Raw genomic sequence first — 21922 nt, 5'->3', positions numbered from 1 at the left:
TGTACACGGCACATGGAGGGCTCTCTGGGCTCCAGTTCCAGGCACTGCTTGTAGATATGGAATGATCAGGACTCTGTATTTTGTATTTTTCGTGTGCAGAGTTCATGTCTGCCCCCCCTCTTATATAAAGCACCCATTACTGAGCCATGTGCTACAACATTGTGTCCCATGAATGAGGCCGGACACTGCTAAAAAGGAGCAATACTTGTTTTGGGGACCCCTTCACACTGGTGTGTTGTAAAATGCAATGTGTTTTTTTTTATTTTTTTTTTTTTATTATGCGTGGTTAAAACTTAAAGGGGTTGTAAAGGTATAATTTATTTTTTATTTTTTCCTAAATAGCTTCCTTTACCTTAGTGCAGTCCTCCTTCACTTACCTCATCCTCCGATTTTTGCTTTTAAATGTCCTTATTTCTTCTGAGAAATCCTCACTTCCTGTTTTTCTGTCTGTAACTCCACACAGGCTTTCTCCCTGGTGTGGAGTGTCTTGCTCGCCCCCTTCCTTGGACTACAGGAGAGTCAGGACGCTCTCTACGTTGCAGATAAAGGAGCTGACACTCCACACCAGGGAGAAAGCCTTGCATTACTGTGTGGAGTTACAGACAGAAGAACAGGAGGTGAGGATTTCTCAGAAGAAATAAGGACATTTAAAAGCAAAATGGAAGGATGAGGTAAGTGAAGGAGGACTGCACTAAGGTAAAGGAAGCTATTTAGGGAAAAAAAATATTGTACCTTTACAACCCCTTTAATGCAAACATAATGCCTTGGTGCCGTTCACACTACCGCGACTTGGGATCTGACTTGTGTCTCCCCAAGTTGCGCGACATGAGAAATTACATTAAAGTGAATGAGAGCCGTCTTAAAGCGGAGGTTCACCTGAAATCTTTTTTTTTTTTTTTTTTAAAGCCAGCAGCTACAAATACAGCAGCTGCTGACTTTTAAAAAATGGACGCTTACCTGTCCAGGTTGCCCACGACATCCGCAGGCTGAAGCTCGGCTCTCGGCTTCCCCCGCCGCCATCCTCGGTGAGGGAATTGGGAAGTGAAGCGCTGCGGCTTCACTGCCTGGTTCCCTACTGCGTATGCGCGAGTCGCACTGCGCCATTCCCACTGGTCCCCGCTGTGTTCTGGGAGCCGAGTGTTTCCCAGAACACAAAAGGGGGGGGTGACGCGGAGGGGTTGGACTCCCGCAGGAGTCTATACCAGGAAGTGGTGCAAATACCTGTTTTATACAGGTATCTGCACCCCCTCCCCCCCTGAAAGGTGTCAAATGTGACACCGGAGGGGGGGAGGGTTCCGAAAAGAGGAGGTTCACTTTTGGGTGAACCTCTGCTTTAATGCACAGTTCTGAAGTCGCTCCGACTTCAGAAAAGGTTCCTGTACTACTTAAAGGCGTACCCATTGATTTAAATGGAAGTTGCCTCCAAAGTCAAACCAGTGTCTTAAAGCGGGGGTTCACCCTAAAAAAAAATTCTAACATTACATTGAGCTCACTTCCGACATTGACAGTATGCTGATCTTTTTTTTTTTTTTTTTTTTTTGCCGTACATACCGTTGTATCGTTTTTTTTTTTTTTTTTATTCCCCCCCCCCCCGGCTTCCGGGTAGTGAATCCCGCGGGAGTGGGCGTTCCTATGCACAGGCTAAGTGATTGACGTATGACAAAAGCTTCCCCCCGGCGCATACGGCCGCGTCACGAGTTGCCGAAAGAAGCCGGACTGCGAGTCGGCTCTATACGGCACCTGCGCACTGACGTTCGGCTTTTTTCGGTGACGCGGCCGTATGCGCCCGGGGGGGGAAGCTTTTGTCATACGTCAATCACTTAGCCTGTGCATAGGAACGCCCACTCCCGCGGGATTCACTACCCGGAAGCCGGGGGGGGGGGGGGGGGGAACGATACAACGGTATGTATGGCACAAAAAAAAAAGATTAGCATACTATCAATGTCGGAAGTGAGCTCAATGTAATGTTAGAATTTTTTTTTAGGGTGAACCCCCGCTTTAACTGAAGCAACTTTACAAGAAGAGAAAATGGTTTTCTCAGGCAAACGCCTCCCTCCCACAGAGCTGATTATTGTTTGATTGGACACTGGCAAATTTGCCTGTCCTGGAGGCGACTCGAAGTTGCCTTGCAAAGTTATGCCGACTTTCATGTCGCTGTAGTGTGAACCGGCATGACCTCCAGGCCTATTTCTGTCCCTTTTGTTTACATGTAAAAATCTGTATTTCTTGCAAGAAAATTACTTGAAACCCCCAAACATACCGTAATATATATTTTTTAAAGCGGAGGCCCTATAGAATAAAATGGCGGGTGTTTTTTTTTATGTCACACGGTATTTGCGCAGGAGTTTTTCAAACGCAATTGTTTTAATGCAAAAAAAATTCATAACTCAATTTGTTGGTTGAATATAAAAGATGATGTTACACCGAGTAAATAGATACCAACCATGTCATGCTTTAAAATTGCACACGCCCGTGCTATGGCGAGAAACAATGTACATTTTACTATCCATAATTTTTTTTTTTAAGTATTTACAGATTACCACTTTAGATTTACAGAGGAGATCTGGTGCTAGCATCTAAAGATGCAGCAATCGTTATTTTTCAAAAACGCAGCATGCTGCATAAAACGCAGAGCACAGATGTGAACAGTTAGGATTTAAAAGGACTATTTTTCAATCTCGTTTGTATTAAAGTGGTTGTAAACCCTTACATATACCCAGTGAAGTGACTGGCCTCAGGTGATTCACAGAAATCAAACCAATCCTTCTACTTAAGTTGTACCTGTTTATCTGATGTATTCTCTACTCTACATTTGTTTTAAAGTCTAGAATTTTTAGAGCTTGTCTAAACTGCGAGAAGGAAAAAAAAAGGGAGAGCTAAAATTGCACACTGCAGAGCTCAGTGAGAAAAGCTCTGAGAGCTGATTGGAGGGAAGAGACACGCCCCCTTCACACAGCACATGAAAAAAAGTGCTGCGGTTGTCAATTATCTGGGGATCCCTCTTCTGTCACCTCCATATTATTATTTTTTTTTTTTATTATTTTTTTTGGTTCCAGGAAGACTTGTCAGAAGTGATTCAAGCTGGTAGCAGAGAAACTAAGCAGCAGACAGAAATGACATTAGTGCTCTGGTTTAAAGCTGAGGTTCACCCTAAAAATCATCTATATACCATTATATCCAGCATACTGCTGACATCTACAGAATGCTGGTATTTTTTATTTTTTTTCGCTGTACTTACCGTCTTATAGTTCTTTTCACCCGGCTCCGAGTTCTCACTCCCGCGGGGAGTAGGCGTTCCTATGAAGAGGCGTAGATGATTGACGTGCGGGTAAGGCGCGTCTAGCGATTTGAAAATAGACGAACTAGGACTCGGTGCTATACGGCGCCTGTGCCTGCCGTGTAGAGCTGACTGCGCAGGCGCCGTATAAAGCCGAGTTGGTCTATTTTGGGAATGCGTGACGCGCCTTACCCGCACGTCAATCATCTACGCATCTTCATAGGAACGCCTATTCCCCGGGGCAGTGAGAACCCGGAAGCCGGGTGAAAAGAACTATAGAAAGGTATGTACAGCGGAAAAAAAAAAAAATACCAGCATACTGTAGATGTTGGCAGTATGCTGGATGTAACGGTATATAATTGTTTTAGGGTGAACCTCCGCTTTAAGGCATGATAAGGGATATGCTTTGTTTAGATTTCATGTCTGAGGCGGTGGCAATCGGGTCCCGCGGGCGCGGTCACGGAGCCCAGGACCGGGTTGTGAGCATGCCACCCACGGCTGGGCATCTTAAAGGAGACGTACAGGTTATGTGAATATGCCCAGCCGTGCCGCTCTGCCGACGTATATCGGCGTGAGGCGGTCCTTAAGTGGTTAACAGACAAAACTTTCCAGCAAAAGTGACAGTTAAAGGATTGAGACAACCCATTTAACACTGACTGGAGTGCTTACAAGACCCATTGCTATAACTGCTTGAAAAAGTGTTGGCGTGAGTCCAACTTTAATTAGTTAGTTAGTCAAGTCTATCTGAAGCTTCTAGTGCAGCTAATGCTGACCAATCACTGTTAGGCCCCTTTCACACTGACACATTTTTCAGGTGGTTCAGCGCTAAAAATAGCGCTGCTATACCGCCTGAAAAAATCGTGCCCTCCAGACTTCAATGTGAAAGCCCGAAGGCTTTCATACTGAAGCGGTGTGCTAGCTGGACCGCTCCAAAAGTCCTGCTAGCCACATCTTTGGAGCGGTATAGGAGCGGGGTGTTTACCGCTCCTATACCACTCCTTCCCATTGAAATCAATGGGAAACAGCGGTAATACCGCCCGCAATGCGCCTTTACAGAGGCGCATAGCGGGCGTTATTAACCCTTTTTCGTCCGCTAGCGGGGGTTAAAACCGCATCGCTAGCGGCCGAATATGTCGGTAAATGCGACAGTATAGCGGCGCTAAAAATCGACACTATACCGTCACCGCGCCTCCACTGCCCCGTGTGAAAGGGGCATTAGTATTTTTTTGTTGGGGGGGGGGGGGGTGAATAAATAAAACTATTCTTTCATCTGCATAAACAAAGTGGATGGAGGAATCCCTTCCCCCAACCACACATCAGTACTTTGTAGTCTGACAGGGGTACCTGCAGCTCTCAGGGAAACACTGGTCAGAGGCTGCAGCTGATTGGATGCACCCGCTGATCAACGGAATTTTTTTCAACATGTCCCTTTGACAGAAGATCAACTTCTGTCAAGTGGGGATTGCCACACACTAATCGACATTCAGCCATTATCAATTTTCGATCCACTCTCTCCATACTAACAATGCTGTTGCCCTAAGGTATCTCCATTGCTCCTCCATCCAGAGTGGAGACATCCTAAGTTGCAGTGTTTTGTAGCATGAAGCTTAGGCCTAGTTCTCACTAGTGCAATAGACTTCAAGGGGAGCCCCTCAAAACGTCTGAAAAGGAGTGTTCTTTCTATAAAGAGCAGCCCTAGGTGTCAAATTGCTTAAATATGCTGCATGCTCACCTCAATGTACCAAGAGCTGTAGAATCGTAATTATTGGAAGGGGTTCCCCCAGGACCCCAAAGTTATTTCAAGGGTTCTTCTATGCTAAAAAGGTTGTAGACTGTAAAATGCTGCAGGGTAAGTAAATATGGATTAACAATAATAATTGATGTCCTCTACTATCCACTTGGTATTGCAGTCTGTGTCTAAAAATAATAAACCATACAAAGGGAAATACCCGACACTAAAAAGAAACAGAAATATTGTTGTCGCGCACTGTAGTGCAGTAGAGCTAGCATTTACAAGTCAGCAAAAATACCAAGTGTGAAGCAAGGCTCCGAAGGTTCTCCTTTAGAAAGTTCAAGCTCAGCACTATTTTGTCTGCTGTGTAGCAGTGACCTGTCAAGTCAATCACTAACATAGTAACCCATTGTCAAACTTTTTTTTTTTTCTTTCTTGGATCATAGTTTGAAGTTTGTTTAATGATAGGTTTCAGAAAATCAAGATTTCTTTCTTAAAGCGGATCTCCACCCTCATTTAAACTATAGCTCCATATTACTACCGCTCCTAACTAATCGTGAATCAGCGATTTTTTTTTTTTTTTTCATTAGCAAATATGTACCTTAATTACGAGCCTTGCTTCCGGTCTGACCCCCCCCCCCCCCTCGGGTTTTCGACGGGTTTTTCTGCCGTTTCCTGCGCCGCACTGTGCCTGCTGGGAGCCAGTGTCAGAGCTCTCTAATTGTAATATTCTCCTCTGTTATCAAGCATCGCGCGACTTCATTTTGCAGGAAGTGACGCGGATGTAAACAAAGGAAGGGACGGGCGTTTTAAACTTCTCCATTCATTAGAGCACAGATACTGTTACTGATACGCCGCCAGGGAACATTCGCCAGTGCGCATGCACGAGATCGAGCGGTGGATGCTGGGACAGCATCCACCACAAATAGGAAGTAGCTCCTTGTTGGAATCGAGCGCCCAAAGCCAAGATGGCCACGGGATGCAAACGAGAATAAAAGTTTTTCTTATGGATGAAATGACAGCGGAGGGCCGGTCGGACACCGGAAACGTGAGTTTAGCACAGCAGTGCTAATACACATTTGAATAGGCAGTAAAAAAAAAAAAACGATTAAGCAGTGGGAGATCCGCTTTAAGTTTGTCTTGTTTAGGTTTTTACAAGAAGAGAACCTACCTTGTGTGTAGGGTGTGTGGTTTTTTTTTTTTTTTTTTTTTTTTTTAAGTTTTTATACCCAGGCCAAGTTTAGCAATGTCCAGTATGCAACCATTAAAGTGGAAGTAAATCCACTAATTGTAACCGTTTCCCAAAGCTGTTAATTTCAAGGCATGCCTATGGTGATGACACATGAACTCCTCAAATGACAGGTGTCGCAGCCAATCACTTGTAAAGCACCATGACATCTGCAGATCAAACGGAGGCTAAGATGGTGCCATCCTGGGCTGTAAAGAATATGAGGGTTTAGTTCCACTTTTCTAAATTTCTTATTTATTTAGTTTTTTTTAAATATACATAATAAGGTGGCTAAGAGAAAGGTATAAGGAACAAGGGAATGGGTATTATGTAAAATTGTCTGAGGCCTTGTACACATGGCCAGACATGTCCGATGAAAACGGTCCGCGGACCATTTTCATCGGACATGTCTGCTGGGAGGTTTTGGTCTGATGGTGTGTACACACCATCAGACCAAAATCCCCGTGGACAGATAACGCTGTGACGTATACGACACCGACGTTCTCTGACGCGGAAGTTCAATGCTTCCACGCATGCGTCAAATCAATTCGACGCATGTTCAGCTAAACTCGCACGGTTTCACTCCCGCTGGCAGTCCCGATTTCGGCCGCAATTTCAGAGACATCTGTGCAGGTTTCTGCACAGATGTCAATCGCAGCCCGAAATCGCAAAAAGTAGTACAGGAACTACTTTTTGAAATCGGTGCAGCGCCGCAGATGCGGCGTCGCACCGATTAGGATGGTACAATTGCCAGCAAATGCCGCCGATTTGAGATGCGATTTGACATGTCAAATCGCATCTCAAATTGTACCCAATGTGAACCAGACCTGAAGCACATCATAGTATAGATCTCCAATTCCATCCTCTAGGTGGGGAAGACAGGTAAATGTGGGGCATAGAAATGAAATAAATCTTTACAAGCGGTGTAAAGTCTTGTGCGTTTGTGTGTCGTGTGTGTTTTTTTTTTTTTTTTTTTTTTTTTTTTAGCAAACATGTTATACTTGCCTGCTCTGTTGCAGTGGATTTGCACAGAGCAGCCTGGATCCTCCTCTTCTCGGGTGCCTCTTCACTGGTCATAGCCCCTCCCTCCTGTAGAGTGCCCCCACAGCAAGCCGCGTGCGTGCTGGTTCACCGGTTCAGGTCCGATTGCCGGGGGGCATGTGCATGAACTATTCCTGATGTCGTCATGCTCATAGACCAGCTATGGATGTGAGAACAGCAGGAACAGTCCACTGCTGGACAGAGAGGAGTTCTGTTTTCCAGAGAATGGAAAGCCCTGGTAAATATAGTCTTGCGGTGCGCCCTGGACAAAACAAGCGGTTAAGAATTTTTCTTCTTTTCTCACTTTTCGCTTTTAATAAAAAAATAAAAATAAATCAGGGGGCGTATATTAAGATGCCAATAGTCCGTGATGATGGGGGAGATTTGGATACCCAGGTATCTGAAAGAAGTCACTAAAGGGATGGAGCAGGGAATAGACGCTGTCTGTTCGGGCACATTGTCTAACAGCATTAATGCTGTTTTTTTTTTTTTTTTGTGTCTTTTTATATTTGTTTTCTGCCAGTAAATACCTTTTTTTTTATACAGCCCACTCCCTGTTTCTTTTCTGGTCATTAGCCTAGGCTTATGACATTATGTCTCGTTCTCTCTCATCATAAGAGGGCCAATGAGAGCTGGAGGCGTGCCTCTGTGTAAATCCAGGAAGTGAACAGGCAGCAGCTTTAGCTGCCCACAGTTAAAATGGCTGCAGCCAGACTTGGGAGATGGAGATTTCTGCAGCATATTTGGCAAGTACAGAATCATAGTATATATAAAATAATATGCAAAGTGGCTGGAGGGAAGCTTCAGAATTGTTTTTATTACAAATAATGTGAGCAGACTGCAGTTCCTCTTTAAGCATTGTTTGCTTTTACTTGGTTACTGTTTTTCTACTTCCTGGTTGAGTGAAGACCTGGTAATGTAGCGTTGGCCTCACATTACCGGTGCTTTGCTCTGCAGATGATGTGCGCTGTCACAGAGCTCCACGACGTACAGGGACATGTATTCATGTGGCCTTAGTGAAAAGAGCCATGGTGAGAAAAATGGGGAAAATTAGGCTATGTAATTATCTAGAAGTATCTCTTTTGTACATTGTTATTACTAAAGAATTCTAAAGGTGCTTTTTTGTAATTTTTAAGAAATGCATGTATGCTAAGTCATGTGTAGGTATCACAGCAGTCATTTATTATCATTCACAGAGATCATAGTACTTTACCTGTAAATTTGTCAACAGGCTTTAATTCACTTTAGGCTGGGTTCACACTGCTGCGAATTCTTTTGCGAATTTAAGCCGTTGCAATTGCTCAAATTCGCACGTCATTAAAGCGGTAGTAAACCTGCTGTGTGTGTGTGTGTGTGTGTGTGTGTTTGTTTGTTTTTTTTAAACCTGAAAAGCAAAAGCCATAATGAGCTAGTATGCACTGCATACTAGCTCATTATGAAATACTTACCTCGGAACTCACCTGTTCCACGCCGAGGGAGATGTCATCTTTTCTAGGCGTGTCTTCCGGGTTTCGCCGCTCCAGCGCTGTGATTGGCTGGAGCAGCGATGTCGTCACTCTCCCAGGCAAGGTCCGGCCGCTGCCGGGCCTTTAGCCGAGGATCTCCGCTGCGCATGCGCCGCTGCAGTCAGGGACAGGTTTAGGAGATATTCTTTATACCTACAGGTAAGCCTTATTATAGGCTTACCTGTAGGTTAAAGTGGGGTTCCAACCACAATTAGCATTTTTTAAATGCATGTTTTTTTCATCATGCGTTTTTATAATATAAATCCGGTCACTTACTATTTTACAATCCGCCGCTCCGCATAGTTTTTATAAACTATCTTTTTTGAATAACTATGTCCACACCGTTGTCATTTTGCTTGTGGGCATTGTGAAGCTCACAAGCACTTACTTCCTGGAAGTCTTGGATGGGGAGTGATAATTGGGTAGCGCACTGCATCCTGGGAAATGATGACACACATTTCCCAGGAGCATTAGAGGGAGAGGATGTCAGAATCCTAGGTGGATCCAAAGGCAGATTTTGTGGGATCGCATAGCAACAGGCATTTCCAGATGAGTAAAAACATTTCTTTTTTTCTTTTTTAGGTCTAATGAGCACAATAATGAAAAACATACTACTTTAAAGTGGTAGTACAGAGTTTACTACCACTTTAAAATAACATTGTTTTCCATTAGTGCCATTCACATTAGTGCGTTGCGAATCTAAGCTGCAGGGGAAAAAAGGGTCCTGTGCGAGTTTAATCCGTGTGCGATGCAAATTCAGCTCTATAGACTGTAATTTTCTGAAATCGCGGCCACGAAATCGTGGTAAAATTGTGCGGTTTTTGAATTTGCAGCTGTGTGAACCTAGCCTAATGCAGGTTAAAGCTGAATGGTAGGTATAGCTATTTTTTTGCAGTCACATTGATCCAGCTTGGAGTGTTGTAACTATGCATATGTCATACCTGTCCGATTCCCCTAGAACAGTGGTCTCCAAACTGCGGCCCGGGGGCCAAATGCGGCCCTTTGCTTGCTTTTATCTGGCCCTTGGGGCACTATTTCATCCACTGATACCAACAACGTGGCATAATTTCTCCTACTGACACCAACAATGGGGCACAGTTTCTCTCAATTACACCAACCATGGGGCATCATTTCTCCTACTGACACCAACAATGGCCCAATGACAGCAACGATGGGACACAAATCCTCATAATGACACTAAAAATGGGGCACAAGTCCTTACAATTACACCAATGATAGGGGACAATTCCTTTCAATGACACCAACAATGGGGTACAGTTATTCTCAATGACATCAGTGATGACACCAACAATGGGACCCAATGACGGGGCACAATTACTCCCACTGAAACAAACAATGGGATGTTAATTTTCCCCACTGACATCGGGACCTTTTCGACTTCCACTGACCACTGTCCGGCCCTCGTAAACTCTGAAGGACAGGAAACTGGCCCTTTGCTTAGAAAGTTTGGAGACCCCTGCCCTAGAAGTTGGAAAGCATTGTAATGGGCACAGCCATGACAGTGACTGATGTTGGTATCCAGGTCCCATGCTGAGCAGCAGCCTTGTTGTTTAGTGAACACAGGTGGTCACTGAACTCGGTAAGGGATCTGTGAACAGTTTGGAGCAGAATGTCACTTTTGTGACATCTGTAGGGCCGAAACAACTAATAGATTAACTTCATAATCGATTACTATTTTTATAATCGATTAATCGGCCAGTAAGATAATGGGGTTAAAAAAAAAAATATCCCTTTATAGTACAAAAAGAGCAAATCACTACGGTAAATATTACTTTCACTGTACCACAGTAAAACATTAACCCCTTAGAGTAGCAATTTATTTGCTATTTTTTTTACTCATTTTAGTTTTGTTTTTTTTACCCCGTTATGTTACTAAACATCTCAGGCCGGGGTCACACCTCTGTGTTTTTTGCTGCTTTTTGCAGAAACACACTACAGTTCATTTACATTGTTTCCTATGGGACACGTTTAACATCCATGATATTTTCAGCTGCTGCGTATTTGTAAAAGGCAAGGACTTTTTTTAAATGCACACCTGTGCTATTTTGTTTTTTTTAGTTCAATATACTTTAATGGAGAAGCTGCAGAAAACCATGTAATGCGTTTTTGCAGCAATTTGTGTTTTTTTTTTTTAATCTGCCCTAAAAAAATGCAAAATTAAAAGGTTATTAATCAAAACAATAATCGGCCAACTAATCGATTATGAAAATAATCGTTCGTTGCAGCCCTAGACATCTGTGTCTGTTTTCTTATGCCCTGTACACACGATAGGTTAGTCTGATGAAAACGGCCTGATGGATTATGCCATCAGTTATCCGATGAAGCTGATTGATGATCAGTCGTGCCCACACACCATCAGTTAAAAAAACGATCGTGTCAGAACGCGGTGACGTAAAACACGACGACGTGCTGAAAAAAATGAAGTTCAATGCTTCCAAGCATGCGTCGACTTGATTCTGAGCATGCGTGGATTTTTAACCGATGGACGTACCCACAGACGATCGTTTTTTTCTATCGTTTTTTTATCCATCAGATAATTTAAAAACAAGTTTTTTTTTTTTCTTTTTTAACAGATGGGGCCCACACACGATTGGTTTGGTCTGATGAAAACGGTCCATCAGACCGTTTTCATCAGACTAACCTATCGTGTGTACGCAGCATTACTGCAGGAGCTTTCCGGACCCAAGTTAGATCTATGGGTGGCCCAATGTAAATAGACTTGCATCCGTTTATTTTAGACTACCTCCAATCTGTCGCATATAGGTCTGGAAAAAACAGAAAAACATTTTTTTGTTTTTTATTTCCAAATCCAACCTGGATGGATTTGGAAATAATTGGCTATAAATGGACACATGTCTGTTTACATCTGCCTGCCCAGAGACTAACCTAGAGCTTCGATCCGTTCCACCTGAAAAACTGACAGGCGGACCTAATCAGACTGCGTGTGTGAAAGGGGCTCAAGGCAAAAAAATTTTGATTGACATGCAAGCATTTTATTAAACTGGGCCAAGAGTTCTTTCTTCAGTTTTTAAAACAAATTAGCAATTGTTCTGTAAAAAAAGGTCACTCCCTATCAGGCTGCTGCAGCAACCTCCAAAGAGAACCAGGATCTTTTTGTGGCTCCTGAGGAATTGATTGACGCACCAGTGGGCATAATAATCCATGATGACCAGAAATCCATTTTCGTTATTTTGCTGCTTGTAACTTGATGAAAGCAGATGTAGGCCGCATTCACACCTGAGTGTATCGTTTTCGGTCGTTTTTGCCGGCGTTTTGTCGCGCGTATTCACACGTTTGCATGCAGCATTGTCCGACGGTTTTTGAACTTCGCCGTTTTTTATTTTAGCCAATCGGAAAAATTTATCGTCGCTTTCATCACTTGTTGCTATGTTTGTAGATTTTTTTTTTATCTTCTTCCTGGGTGAATGTTCTATTTCACAGAACCGATTAAAGCGACAAAACGCCCGTAGAAACGCTCGTTGTCGCGCTGGACGCTTGAATCGAGTGTTTCCATTAGTTTCTATGGGAATACAAACGTTCAAAAACGCCCAAATCAGCCCGATTCGCGCGACAGAACTTGTTTGAGCTTCAGGCATTTTGGAGTGGAGATGTGAACCATCTCCATAGAGAATAATGTATTTTTTTCCCCTCTAGCGTTTTATAGCTTCAGGCGACAAAACGCTCAGGTGTGAATGCAGCCTTAGGATTGGTTGGGCTTTAGTGCACATTGTTGTGTGCTCTTTGTAGCGTTTACCAAAATAAAGGACATTTAAATTACAAGTGGCAGAGAACATTTCTTTTTTAAATTGCACTTCCGCATATTCCTGTGTAGAATGTTTATTTCATTTCTTCCTCTGGTCAAGTAACTTCCTTTTGTGAAAGAACCCTGTGACTGCCGTGTGTGAACGTTAATGCTTAACCACGGATAGTTGACCATTGTAAATAATCCTTTATTTTGTTTTGAGAGGAGGCTGTTAATTTAAGTTGCCTATACAGGTAGTAAATGATCTAACTTCAGCATACGTAAGGCCCGGATCACACTTGTGCGATGCCAGATATCGCATGTAATTCGCAGCGCACTGCTGTTCACATTACATGCAATGTCTGGGCGGTGTGATATCAGCCATACAGATAGTACGGCTGATATCGCACTGCATGCGGTCCAAACACGCACATGACACTTTTCTGTTCGGGCCAGAATCGGAACGCATGTGTGTTCACGCATATGCGATCCGATTCATGTCGAAACTGTCAGTTTGCAGTGCAATACGCAAGCTGAAATGGGGGTGTCATTAACATATAGTGATACTCCCCAGCAGTTTGCATATGGCCGTGTGAACTGCCGTGCATGTTGGGTGCGATGCAGAAATCCGCAGTGTATTCGCATCGCACAAATGTGAACCAGGCCTAAAACTGAAGGGACAGAGAGATGTCGGTATAGAAGGGGTACAAATGAGGACATCTCCTATTATGGTGCTGTATTTATACAAACCTTCATGCATGTGTTTGTAGAGTAATGACATCATTATTGTGGTATTTATTAAAACCTTTCCTTAAAGGTAACTGTTAAATAACTTCTATGATAAAGAGCTAGAATTCTGTGATTCTATATAGTTTTTGGAAGCTCCTGATGTATGTGGGACATTGTGAAAAGCAAAACGATATTTCTCACAGAGTGGCCTCATGACTGTATAAGGACATGAAGGCTCAGGAGCAGAGCATTTATACCGTCTGCTGAACTTGGGATTCCCAAATCCTCATTTACTACAGAAGTGAACACAGAATTGTTAATGCATGCAGACACTACTAAGAAAATGCACTGGGAGAGAGAGCATGTGAAAACTGATAAAAAAAAATGCCTTAGATAAAGGGTTTTATGGGTATGCTGCGTACTGATTATTAGTTCATAGCCTGGCTATTGGTCGCTTTGTGCTGTTAAAGTTGAACTCCATGTTTGTTGTGAGGGAGGGGAACTCCGTGTGTGTGTGTGTGTGTGTGTGGGTGTGTGTGTGTGTGTGTGTGTCTGTCTGTGTGTATAATTAGTATCCTCTCAAAATTTAAGATCTGTTGCAAGCACTTCAAGTGGCACTGAACTGAAGATTGTCCTAGAGATGATTTAGAAATATTAATTGTACCCAAGCTGTGTCCAAAAAAAAAAGTACTTTTTGTCTGAAATTCCTTTTGAGAAATGGCAATGTACTTCCTGGTATGTGAGGGTGCCTGGAGCCTCATAGCTGTATACTGTATCTGTAGCGTAAGATTAAGGCCTCGTGCATTTTTACAGCTGCTGGTTTTTTTTTTTTTTTTTTTTCTTTTCTGCAGCCAGTATGTTAATCTATGTGTCCATGCACACATAGGCTGTTATCGGCAGTTTTTGTCAGGAGTGTTTTCTAGCTGGGGGAAAAAAATTGTGTGTTTTAACCACTTAAAGCGGTTGTAAACCGCATAAACTTTTTTTTTTTTAAACCTGCAAGGCAAAACGCATAATCAGCCAGTATGCACCGCATACTGGCTGATTATGAAATACTTACCTCGGAACGAGGTGTGGAACACTTACCTGGTTCACGCCGAGCGAGATGTCATCTTGCTCCGGCGTGTCTTCCGGGTATCGCCGCTCCAGCGCTGTGATTGGCTGGATCGGCGATGATTTAAATTCGGCAAGGTCCGGCGGCTGCCGGTCCTTTAGGCGAGGATCCCCCCCTGCACATGCACCGCTGCAATCTCCTAAACCGTACAGGTTTAGGAGATATTCTTGATACCTACAGGTGAGCCGTATTATAGGCTTACCTGTAGGTAAAAGTGACAAATAAGGGTTTACAACCACTTTAAGGACCAGGCCTATTTTTCTAATTTTGTTTACAAGTTTTTTTTGTGTGTGTGTGTGTGTGTGTGTGTGTGTTTGTTTGTTTGTTTGTTTGTTTGTGTGTGTTTTTTTTTTTTTTTTGCTAGAAAATGTACTTAGAAACCCAAACTTCAAAATTGCACCCGCTCCTGGAACGGCAACAAACTTTGGCACCTATAATTCTCCATAGGCAACGATTATAAATTTCTGCAGGTTACCAGCTTTGAGTAACGCCCCTTTCACACTGGGGTGGGAGGTGCGGTGGCAGTAAAGCGGCGCTTTTCCGTCGGAATTGCGGCGGTATTCGGTCGCTAGCGGTGTGGTTTTACCCCCCCCCCCGCTAGCTGCCGAAAAAGGGTTAATACCACCGGCAATGCGCCTCTGCAGAGGCGCATTGCTGGCGGTATAGCCGTGGTTTTCCATTGCTTTCAATGGGCAGGAGGAGTGCTAAACACACCGCTCCAAAAATGCTGCTAGCAGGACTTTTGGAGCAGTCCTGCTAGCGCACCGCTTCAGTGTGAAAGCCCTTAGGCTACAAGCGCATCAGTGTGAAAGCAGCCTTGGGCTACTTTGTGTCCTACCTCCAATCCGATCCGCTGTAGAGTATAGTGGACTGTGTCCGTGTCTGCTCTGCATATGCAGAACAGACACAGACCTGCCATCTGCCTGCTCAGTTTATTGTGTCCCGCGGCCGGTTACCAAGTCGCTTAAGTGGCCCTCGTGCTTCAAAACGTTGGGCACCCCTGCCATACACGGTTCAAGTCTTGGCTGCTCTTTTTGTATTCATTTTTATTTTTTCTTTTATTTTTTTAACCCCATTATGTTACTAAACATCTCAGGCCGGGTCACACCTTTTTTGGTGCTTTTTGCAGAAACATACTACAGTTCATTTACATGGTTTCCTATGGGACACGTTCACATCCATGATTTTTTCAGCTGCTGCGTATTTGGAAAGGGCAAGGAGTGCGTTTTTGCAGCAATTTGTGTTTTTTTTTTTTTTTTAGGCTCCATGCACACTTAAAGGGTCACTTAAGGATTTTTTTTTTTAGCTAAATAGCTTTCTTTACCTTACTGCAGTCCTGTTTTCATGTCCTCATTGTTCGTTTTTGCTCTGATGTTGCTGTAATCCTTCTCTGTTCTGAACAGTCTGTTTCCTGATGAAAAAAGTAATGGGAGCTTTCTCTCTGTGGCACTAATCAAAGAGGTGTGATTACTGTGTGTCTTAAACCCCTTTAGAACCAATCACTTTCGTTTTACAAACCATCACTGCCCTCTATTGGCTCTGTGTCTCTGTACTTCACAGAAGCATGAAACTAGATGCAAAAACGAAACTGAAACTACAGGTACATTATATGATTGATTTTTATCTATTTTTAATCATTTTTAAAAGGAATCAGTTAACTATTATGTCTCTATATCCTGTAAGGCTCCATTCACACCTTGGCGTATTGTCGCCTGTAGCGCGACGCTATTGCAGCCTGCAATACGCTGGAGGGGTGATTTTACATTGTCGGCTATGGAGATGGTTCACATCTCCACGCCGAATGGCGAAAACGCCTGAAGCTCAAAACAAGTCCCGGACCTTTTTTTCAGGCGGCTTTTGGCGTTCGGCCATAGCCGACAATGTTGATCACCCTCCTGTGTATTTTACCGCGTTTTGTCGTGGCAAATCGCGGGACAAAACGCTGCAATTTGTCGCGGCAAATCACGGTAAAATACTCCGCGTTCAGGTGTGAATGCAGCCTAAACAGTCATTTCAGCAAAAAACATTTTTTCCTTTTACAACTCCTTTAACCACTTAACGACCGCTGCATGTATATGTACGTCCACAGAATGGCACGTACAGGCAGATGGGCGCACATGTACGTCCCTGCCTTTCCGCGGGTCGGGGGTCCGATCGGTATCCCCCCCCCCCCCCCCCCGGTACATGCAGCGGTCGGAAATCGTCGAGGAGCGATCCGGGATGAGGGCGCGGCTATTCGCTTCTAGGCACCCCCTCGCGATCGCTTCCCGGAGCTGAAGAACGGGGAGAGCTGTATGTAAACGCGGCTTCCCCGTGCTGCACTGTGGCGGCTGCATCGATCGCGTGATCCCTTTTTATAGGGAGACACGATCAATGACGTCAGACCTACAGCCACACCCCCTACAGTTGTAAACACACACTAGGTAAAACATAACTCCTTCAGCGCCCCCTGTGGTTAACTCCCAAACTGCAACTGTCATTTTCACAATAAACCATGCAATTTAAATGCATTTTTTGCTGTGAAAATAACAATAGTCCCAAAAATTTGTCAAAATTGTCCGAAGTGTCCGCCATAATGTCGCAGTCACGAAAAAAAACGCTGATCGCCGCCATTGGTAGTAAAAAAAAAAAAAATGCAATAAAACTATCCCCTATTTTGTAAACGCTATAAATTTAGCGCAAACCAATCGATAAACGCTTATTGCAATTTTTTTTTTTTTTTTACCAAAAATAGGAAGAATACGTATCGGCCTAAACTGAGGAAAAAAAAATTATATATGTTTTTGGGGGATATTTATTATAGCAAAAAGTAAAAAATATTGAATATTTTTCAAAATTGTCGCTCTATTTTTGTTTATAGCGCAAAAAATAAATAAATAAATACCACCAAAAGAAAGCTCTATTTGTGGGAAAAAAAGGACGCCAATTTTGTTTGGGAGCCACGTCGCACGACGGCGCAATTGTCAGTTAAAGCGACGCAGTGCCGAATCGCAAAACCTGGCCTGGGCTTTTAGCTGCTTAAAGGTCCGGGGCTTAAGTGGTTAAGCTAAAAAAACGCCAGTAGCTTTGCAGGGAGCTTTTCAAAGTTTTTTTTTTGCGTTTTTGCAATAGCTTTAATCAGCGTTTTTCAGTGTAGCTTTTTTTTTTCTTCAATGGATTAAAAACCGCTGGTGCTGGCGTTTTTCGGCGTAAACTCCAAAGCTTGTTAACACTAAAAAACGCCCATGTGTGCATGGGCACATAGGCTAACATAGAGTTCAGTTGTGTAGACATGTAAAAGTCCTGAGACTGCTGCTGGGAGCTGCCATCTTGGACGTGATGTCAGCAGACCCAGAGCTGTTACTCACTATTTTCCTTACCTCCACCTACAACTTTATCTATTGTATTGTAGCATTTCCTTTTCTTATTTTAGGCGTTTTGGTATGATATGAATGTGTTGATGGAGTTATTTGTTTGCTCTGATCTGCCATCACATGGGTGCATGTACTTCTATGATCACTGAAACGCACGTGTGTGAGTAAATAAATTGTTGCTTGGAGCTGGCCATAGAAACTCCAGCTTTGCATGTGCACCATTTATCTAATACAGCTGCTGAGTATGTTATGTCAGAGGTTTGGAGATGCAGCATAGACAAGTAAAGAAGCCACTACTGAAAGTAGAAAAATCACTTTAGAAATTAAACGCAGGAGATTTTTATGTGACATAATTTGATGCAAAGTTGCTGCTGTGACATGATCTTTTTTTTTCAAATAGTTGTTGTTTTTTAATTTGTGTTTTTACATTTATTTACAGAAAAAGAAGCAATCAGTAAGCAACAATGTCATCAGATGGACTGTCGTCTAAGGCCCTAAAGGTATTTTTATTTGATTTATTTGTTTTCCCCATTCACAAAAGTATTTTACCAGTCTGTGTTTTAAATATTGTTTATCATCTTGCTGACCAGCCGCCGTCATTAACCACTTCAGCCCTGGAAGATTTGGCTGCTCAATGACCAGGCTTTTTTCTGCAATACGGCACTGCGTCACTTTAACTGACAATTGCGCGGTCGTGTGATGCTGTACACAAACAAAATTGAAGTCCTTTATTTTCCCACAAATAGAGCTTTCTTTTGGTGGTATTTGCTTACCTCTGCGGTTTTTATTTTTTGCGCTATAAACAAAAGAAGAGTGACAATTTTGAAAGAAAAACACAGATTCAGATAGGTCAGCGGATCTTTAGATCCGCGTAACCTATCTGATTTACGTTACGCCGCCGCAAGTTTTTGAGGCAAGTGCTTTATTCAGAAAACACTTGCCTGTAAAGTTGCGGCAGCGTATCGTAAATCCCCCGGCGGAATTCAAATTCCGCGGCTAGGGGCGTGTAAAATTTAAATCAGGTGCGTCCCCGCGCCGAACGAACTGCGCATGCGCCGTCCGCTAAATTTCCCAGCGTGCATTACTCCAAATGACGTCGCTAGGACGTCATTGGTTTTCGACGTGAACGTAAATTACCTCCATCCGTATTCGCAAACGACGTAAAAAATTCAAAATTCGACCCGGGAACGACGGCCATACTTAACATAGGATACGCTGCATATAGCAGGGGTAACTATACGCCGGAAAAAGCCGAACGCAAACGACGTAAAAAAAATGCGCCGGGTGGTCGTTCGTTTCTGAATCGGCGTAACTCCTCATTTGCATATTCCTCACGTATACAAACGGAAGCGCCACCTAGCGGCCAGCGTGAGATCCGACGGTGTAAGTCATCTTACACCTGTCGGATCTTAGGGAGATCTATGCGGAACCTGATTCTATGAATCGGGCGCATAGATCCGACCGACGGAACTCAGAGATACGACGGCGTATCAGGAGATACGCCGTCGTATCTCTTTCTGAATCTGCCCCAATATCTTTTACTTTTTGCTATAATAAATATCCCACATTTTTATTTTATTTTTTTTCAAAAAATAAAAATCTTTTTCTCAATTTAGGCCGAATATGTATTCGTCTACATATTTTTGGTTAAAAAAAAAAATCGCAATAAGCGTACAGTGCCTTGCGAAAGTATTCGGCCCCCTTGAACTTTGCGACCTTTTGCCACATTTCAGGCTTCAAACATAAAGATATAAAATTGTAATTTTTCTTGAAGAATCAACAACAAGTGGGACACAATCATGAAGTGGAACGAAATTTATTGGATATTTCAATTTTTTTTTAACAAATAAAAAACTGAAAAATTGGGTGTGCAAAATTATTCAGCCCCCTTAAGTTAATACTTTGTAGCGCCACCTTTTGCTGTGATTACAGCTGTAAGTCGCTTGGGTTATGTCTCTATCAGTTTTGCACATCGAGAGACTGAAATGTTTGCCCATTCCTCCTTGCAAAACAGCTCGAGCTCAGTGAGGTTGGATGGAGAGCGTTTGTGAACAGCAGTTTTCAGTTCTTTCCACAGATTCTCGATTGGAATCAGGTCTGGACTTTGACTTGGCCATTCTAACACCTGGATGTTTATTTGTGAACCATTCCATTGTAGATTTTGCTTTGTTTTGGATCATTGTCTTGTTGGAAGACAAATCTCCGTCCCAGTCTCAGGTCCTTTGCAGGCTCCATCAGGTTTTCTTCCAGAATGGTCCTGTATTTGGCTCCATCCATCTTCCCATCAATTTTAACCATCTTCACTGACCCTGCTGAAGAAAAGCAGGCCCAAACCATGATGCTGCCACCACCATGTTTGACAGTGGGGATGGTGAGTTCTCATTGTGATGAGCTGTGTTGCTTTTACGCCAAACATAACGTTTTGCATTGTTGCCAAAAAGTTTGATTTTGGTTTCATCTGACCAGAGCACCTTCTTCCACATGTTTGGTGTGTCTCCCAGGTGGCTTGTGGCAAACTTTAAACAACACTTTCTCTTAATGTCCATGGACGGACACAGCTCCTTAAGTCTTGACAAGTGGGTTATGTTCCCTGTTTACAGGAGAGGACTGGGCAGAAACATGTTAAATACATGTTACATTAACAGAGTTGAACAGCCCCGCCCGGGGGGCGGTCCCTCCAGACATAACCCTCCTCACTGCAGCATGCAGCCTCAGTTTCGTTCTGCCTAGCAAAGGAGATGGACGTATGGCTCCCTTTGGGCCCAGCGCCTTGAGGAGAAATTTTCTTTTATTTTCTTTTCTTTTAATTTTTTCTTAAAGAATCTTCTTTCAACTGTCGGCTGAGAGACAGGCTGGATATTATAGATCCTTGTAGTCCTTAGAGTCCACCAGCATGCGTGGACACACCTTTGCAAAGAGGCTTGGTCTGCCACGCCATACCTCATGACTCCTGAGGTGGCCGGTGAGCTTTGCTCCGAGGTCCACATATGACTGGGCTGTGGTGTTGTCTCACTCACAGTGGACCGGGCCGACAGCTACCTCCATTGCGGTTGTAGTTCTGTCAGGAATGCGTCAGCGAATGCTCGCTCTGAGGTAAGTACAGTCCCTCCCGCTTAGGTGGGTTGGTACGGCTGGGCATTCCCGGGGTTTGGGGGGCCTTTTCTCCTCCCTCCCCTGCTCCATTTGCCGCTGTCGGGGGGGGGGGGGGGCCTCCCTGAGGGGACTGTGTCTGGCCTGAGTTTTTCTGTGAGGTTTCTGTGTGTATTTTTTTATTTTTTTACACTTTTAAAAGCCTTAGAGGCTTTTGCTGTTTAAATGCTGCGTTTTGCCGCCATTCGGCCGGCTCTGGCGCCATTTTTGGGGTGGTTTTCAATTGCATTGAAAACTCCCATTGGCGGCCATTTTGCCGTAGCCACGCTCCGAGGAAGTTCGGCGGCCATCTTGGCTGACCCCTAGTGCTGAATCCTACGGTACACACAGGTCCCTCGGATGCCGCAGTCTCCTCACAGTATTTTTTCCTCCCCACACGCCGTGTGCTGTGGGCGGATGGCGCGCTGGGCAGTCTCCTCCTCGGTGAGTCCCCTGGGATACCCCCGACCAGCGCAGCGAAGGGTGAGTTGCCCTGCATAGGGCATTGGAGCTTCTGTAAATCAATGGCAATTTATACATACACACTATGTGTATGGGTTGCTCTATTGGAGTCAGTATCTGGTCCTTCCCCACCTGGGATCCCACAGATGATTTTTTACTGTTTGTCCTGGACACCTTGGTGCCAGGGTGAAGGACTGTGGACGGGCAGGGGTCAAAGGAGTGCCCTCCTCTTATCCCCTGGGGAATGCTCTGTCACAGATGGAGCCATAGACCAGATACCTGGGGGTGCAGGATAAGGCACTTAGAGGTGCGCTTCTCACTGCTGTACGGGACTCCCTGTAGCTGGATAGTGCAGCTGGGTTTCCGCTGAGGGCTCGGTCTTTTTTGGGATCACACAAATCAGACCGCTCTGTGTAGGTTTTCCTTCTGTGCCCTTTCTTGCTAATTTTTAAAAAAACGTGGAGTGAGAAAAGCCGCTGAGGGCTTTTGTAGTCCCTCACCGCCTGGCGGCTCGGTGCCCCTTGAGGGGAGCCTTTTAAGAGAGTGGGCTTCTCCTCCGGTGGTGGACCCTCCGGGCGTCATGTATAGG

General features: G+C 44.0%; 1 protein-coding gene across 3 annotated transcripts in view; it reads left to right on the top strand.

The window, feature by feature from the left end:
- The window catches only part of MAFF (MAF bZIP transcription factor F), a 55931-nt gene that overhangs the window by 11779 nt on the left and 22230 nt on the right, over window positions 1–21922 (top strand). For all 3 annotated transcript variants that reach the window (XM_040359534.1, XM_040359532.1, XM_040359533.1), the window contains exon 2: window positions 18182–18242. In XM_040359534.1, the coding sequence (XP_040215468.1) occupies window positions 18207–18242 (36 nt within the window). In that variant the 5' untranslated portion in view covers window positions 18182–18206. The remainder of the gene's footprint in view (window positions 1–18181; window positions 18243–21922) is intronic.

This window comes from Rana temporaria, chromosome 7, assembly GCF_905171775.1.
Source record: "Rana temporaria chromosome 7, aRanTem1.1, whole genome shotgun sequence".
NCBI lineage: Eukaryota > Metazoa > Chordata > Amphibia > Anura > Ranidae > Rana > Rana temporaria.
Note: the sequence above shows the minus strand (reverse complement) of the source record. Positions and strands in the feature narration are given on the sequence as shown.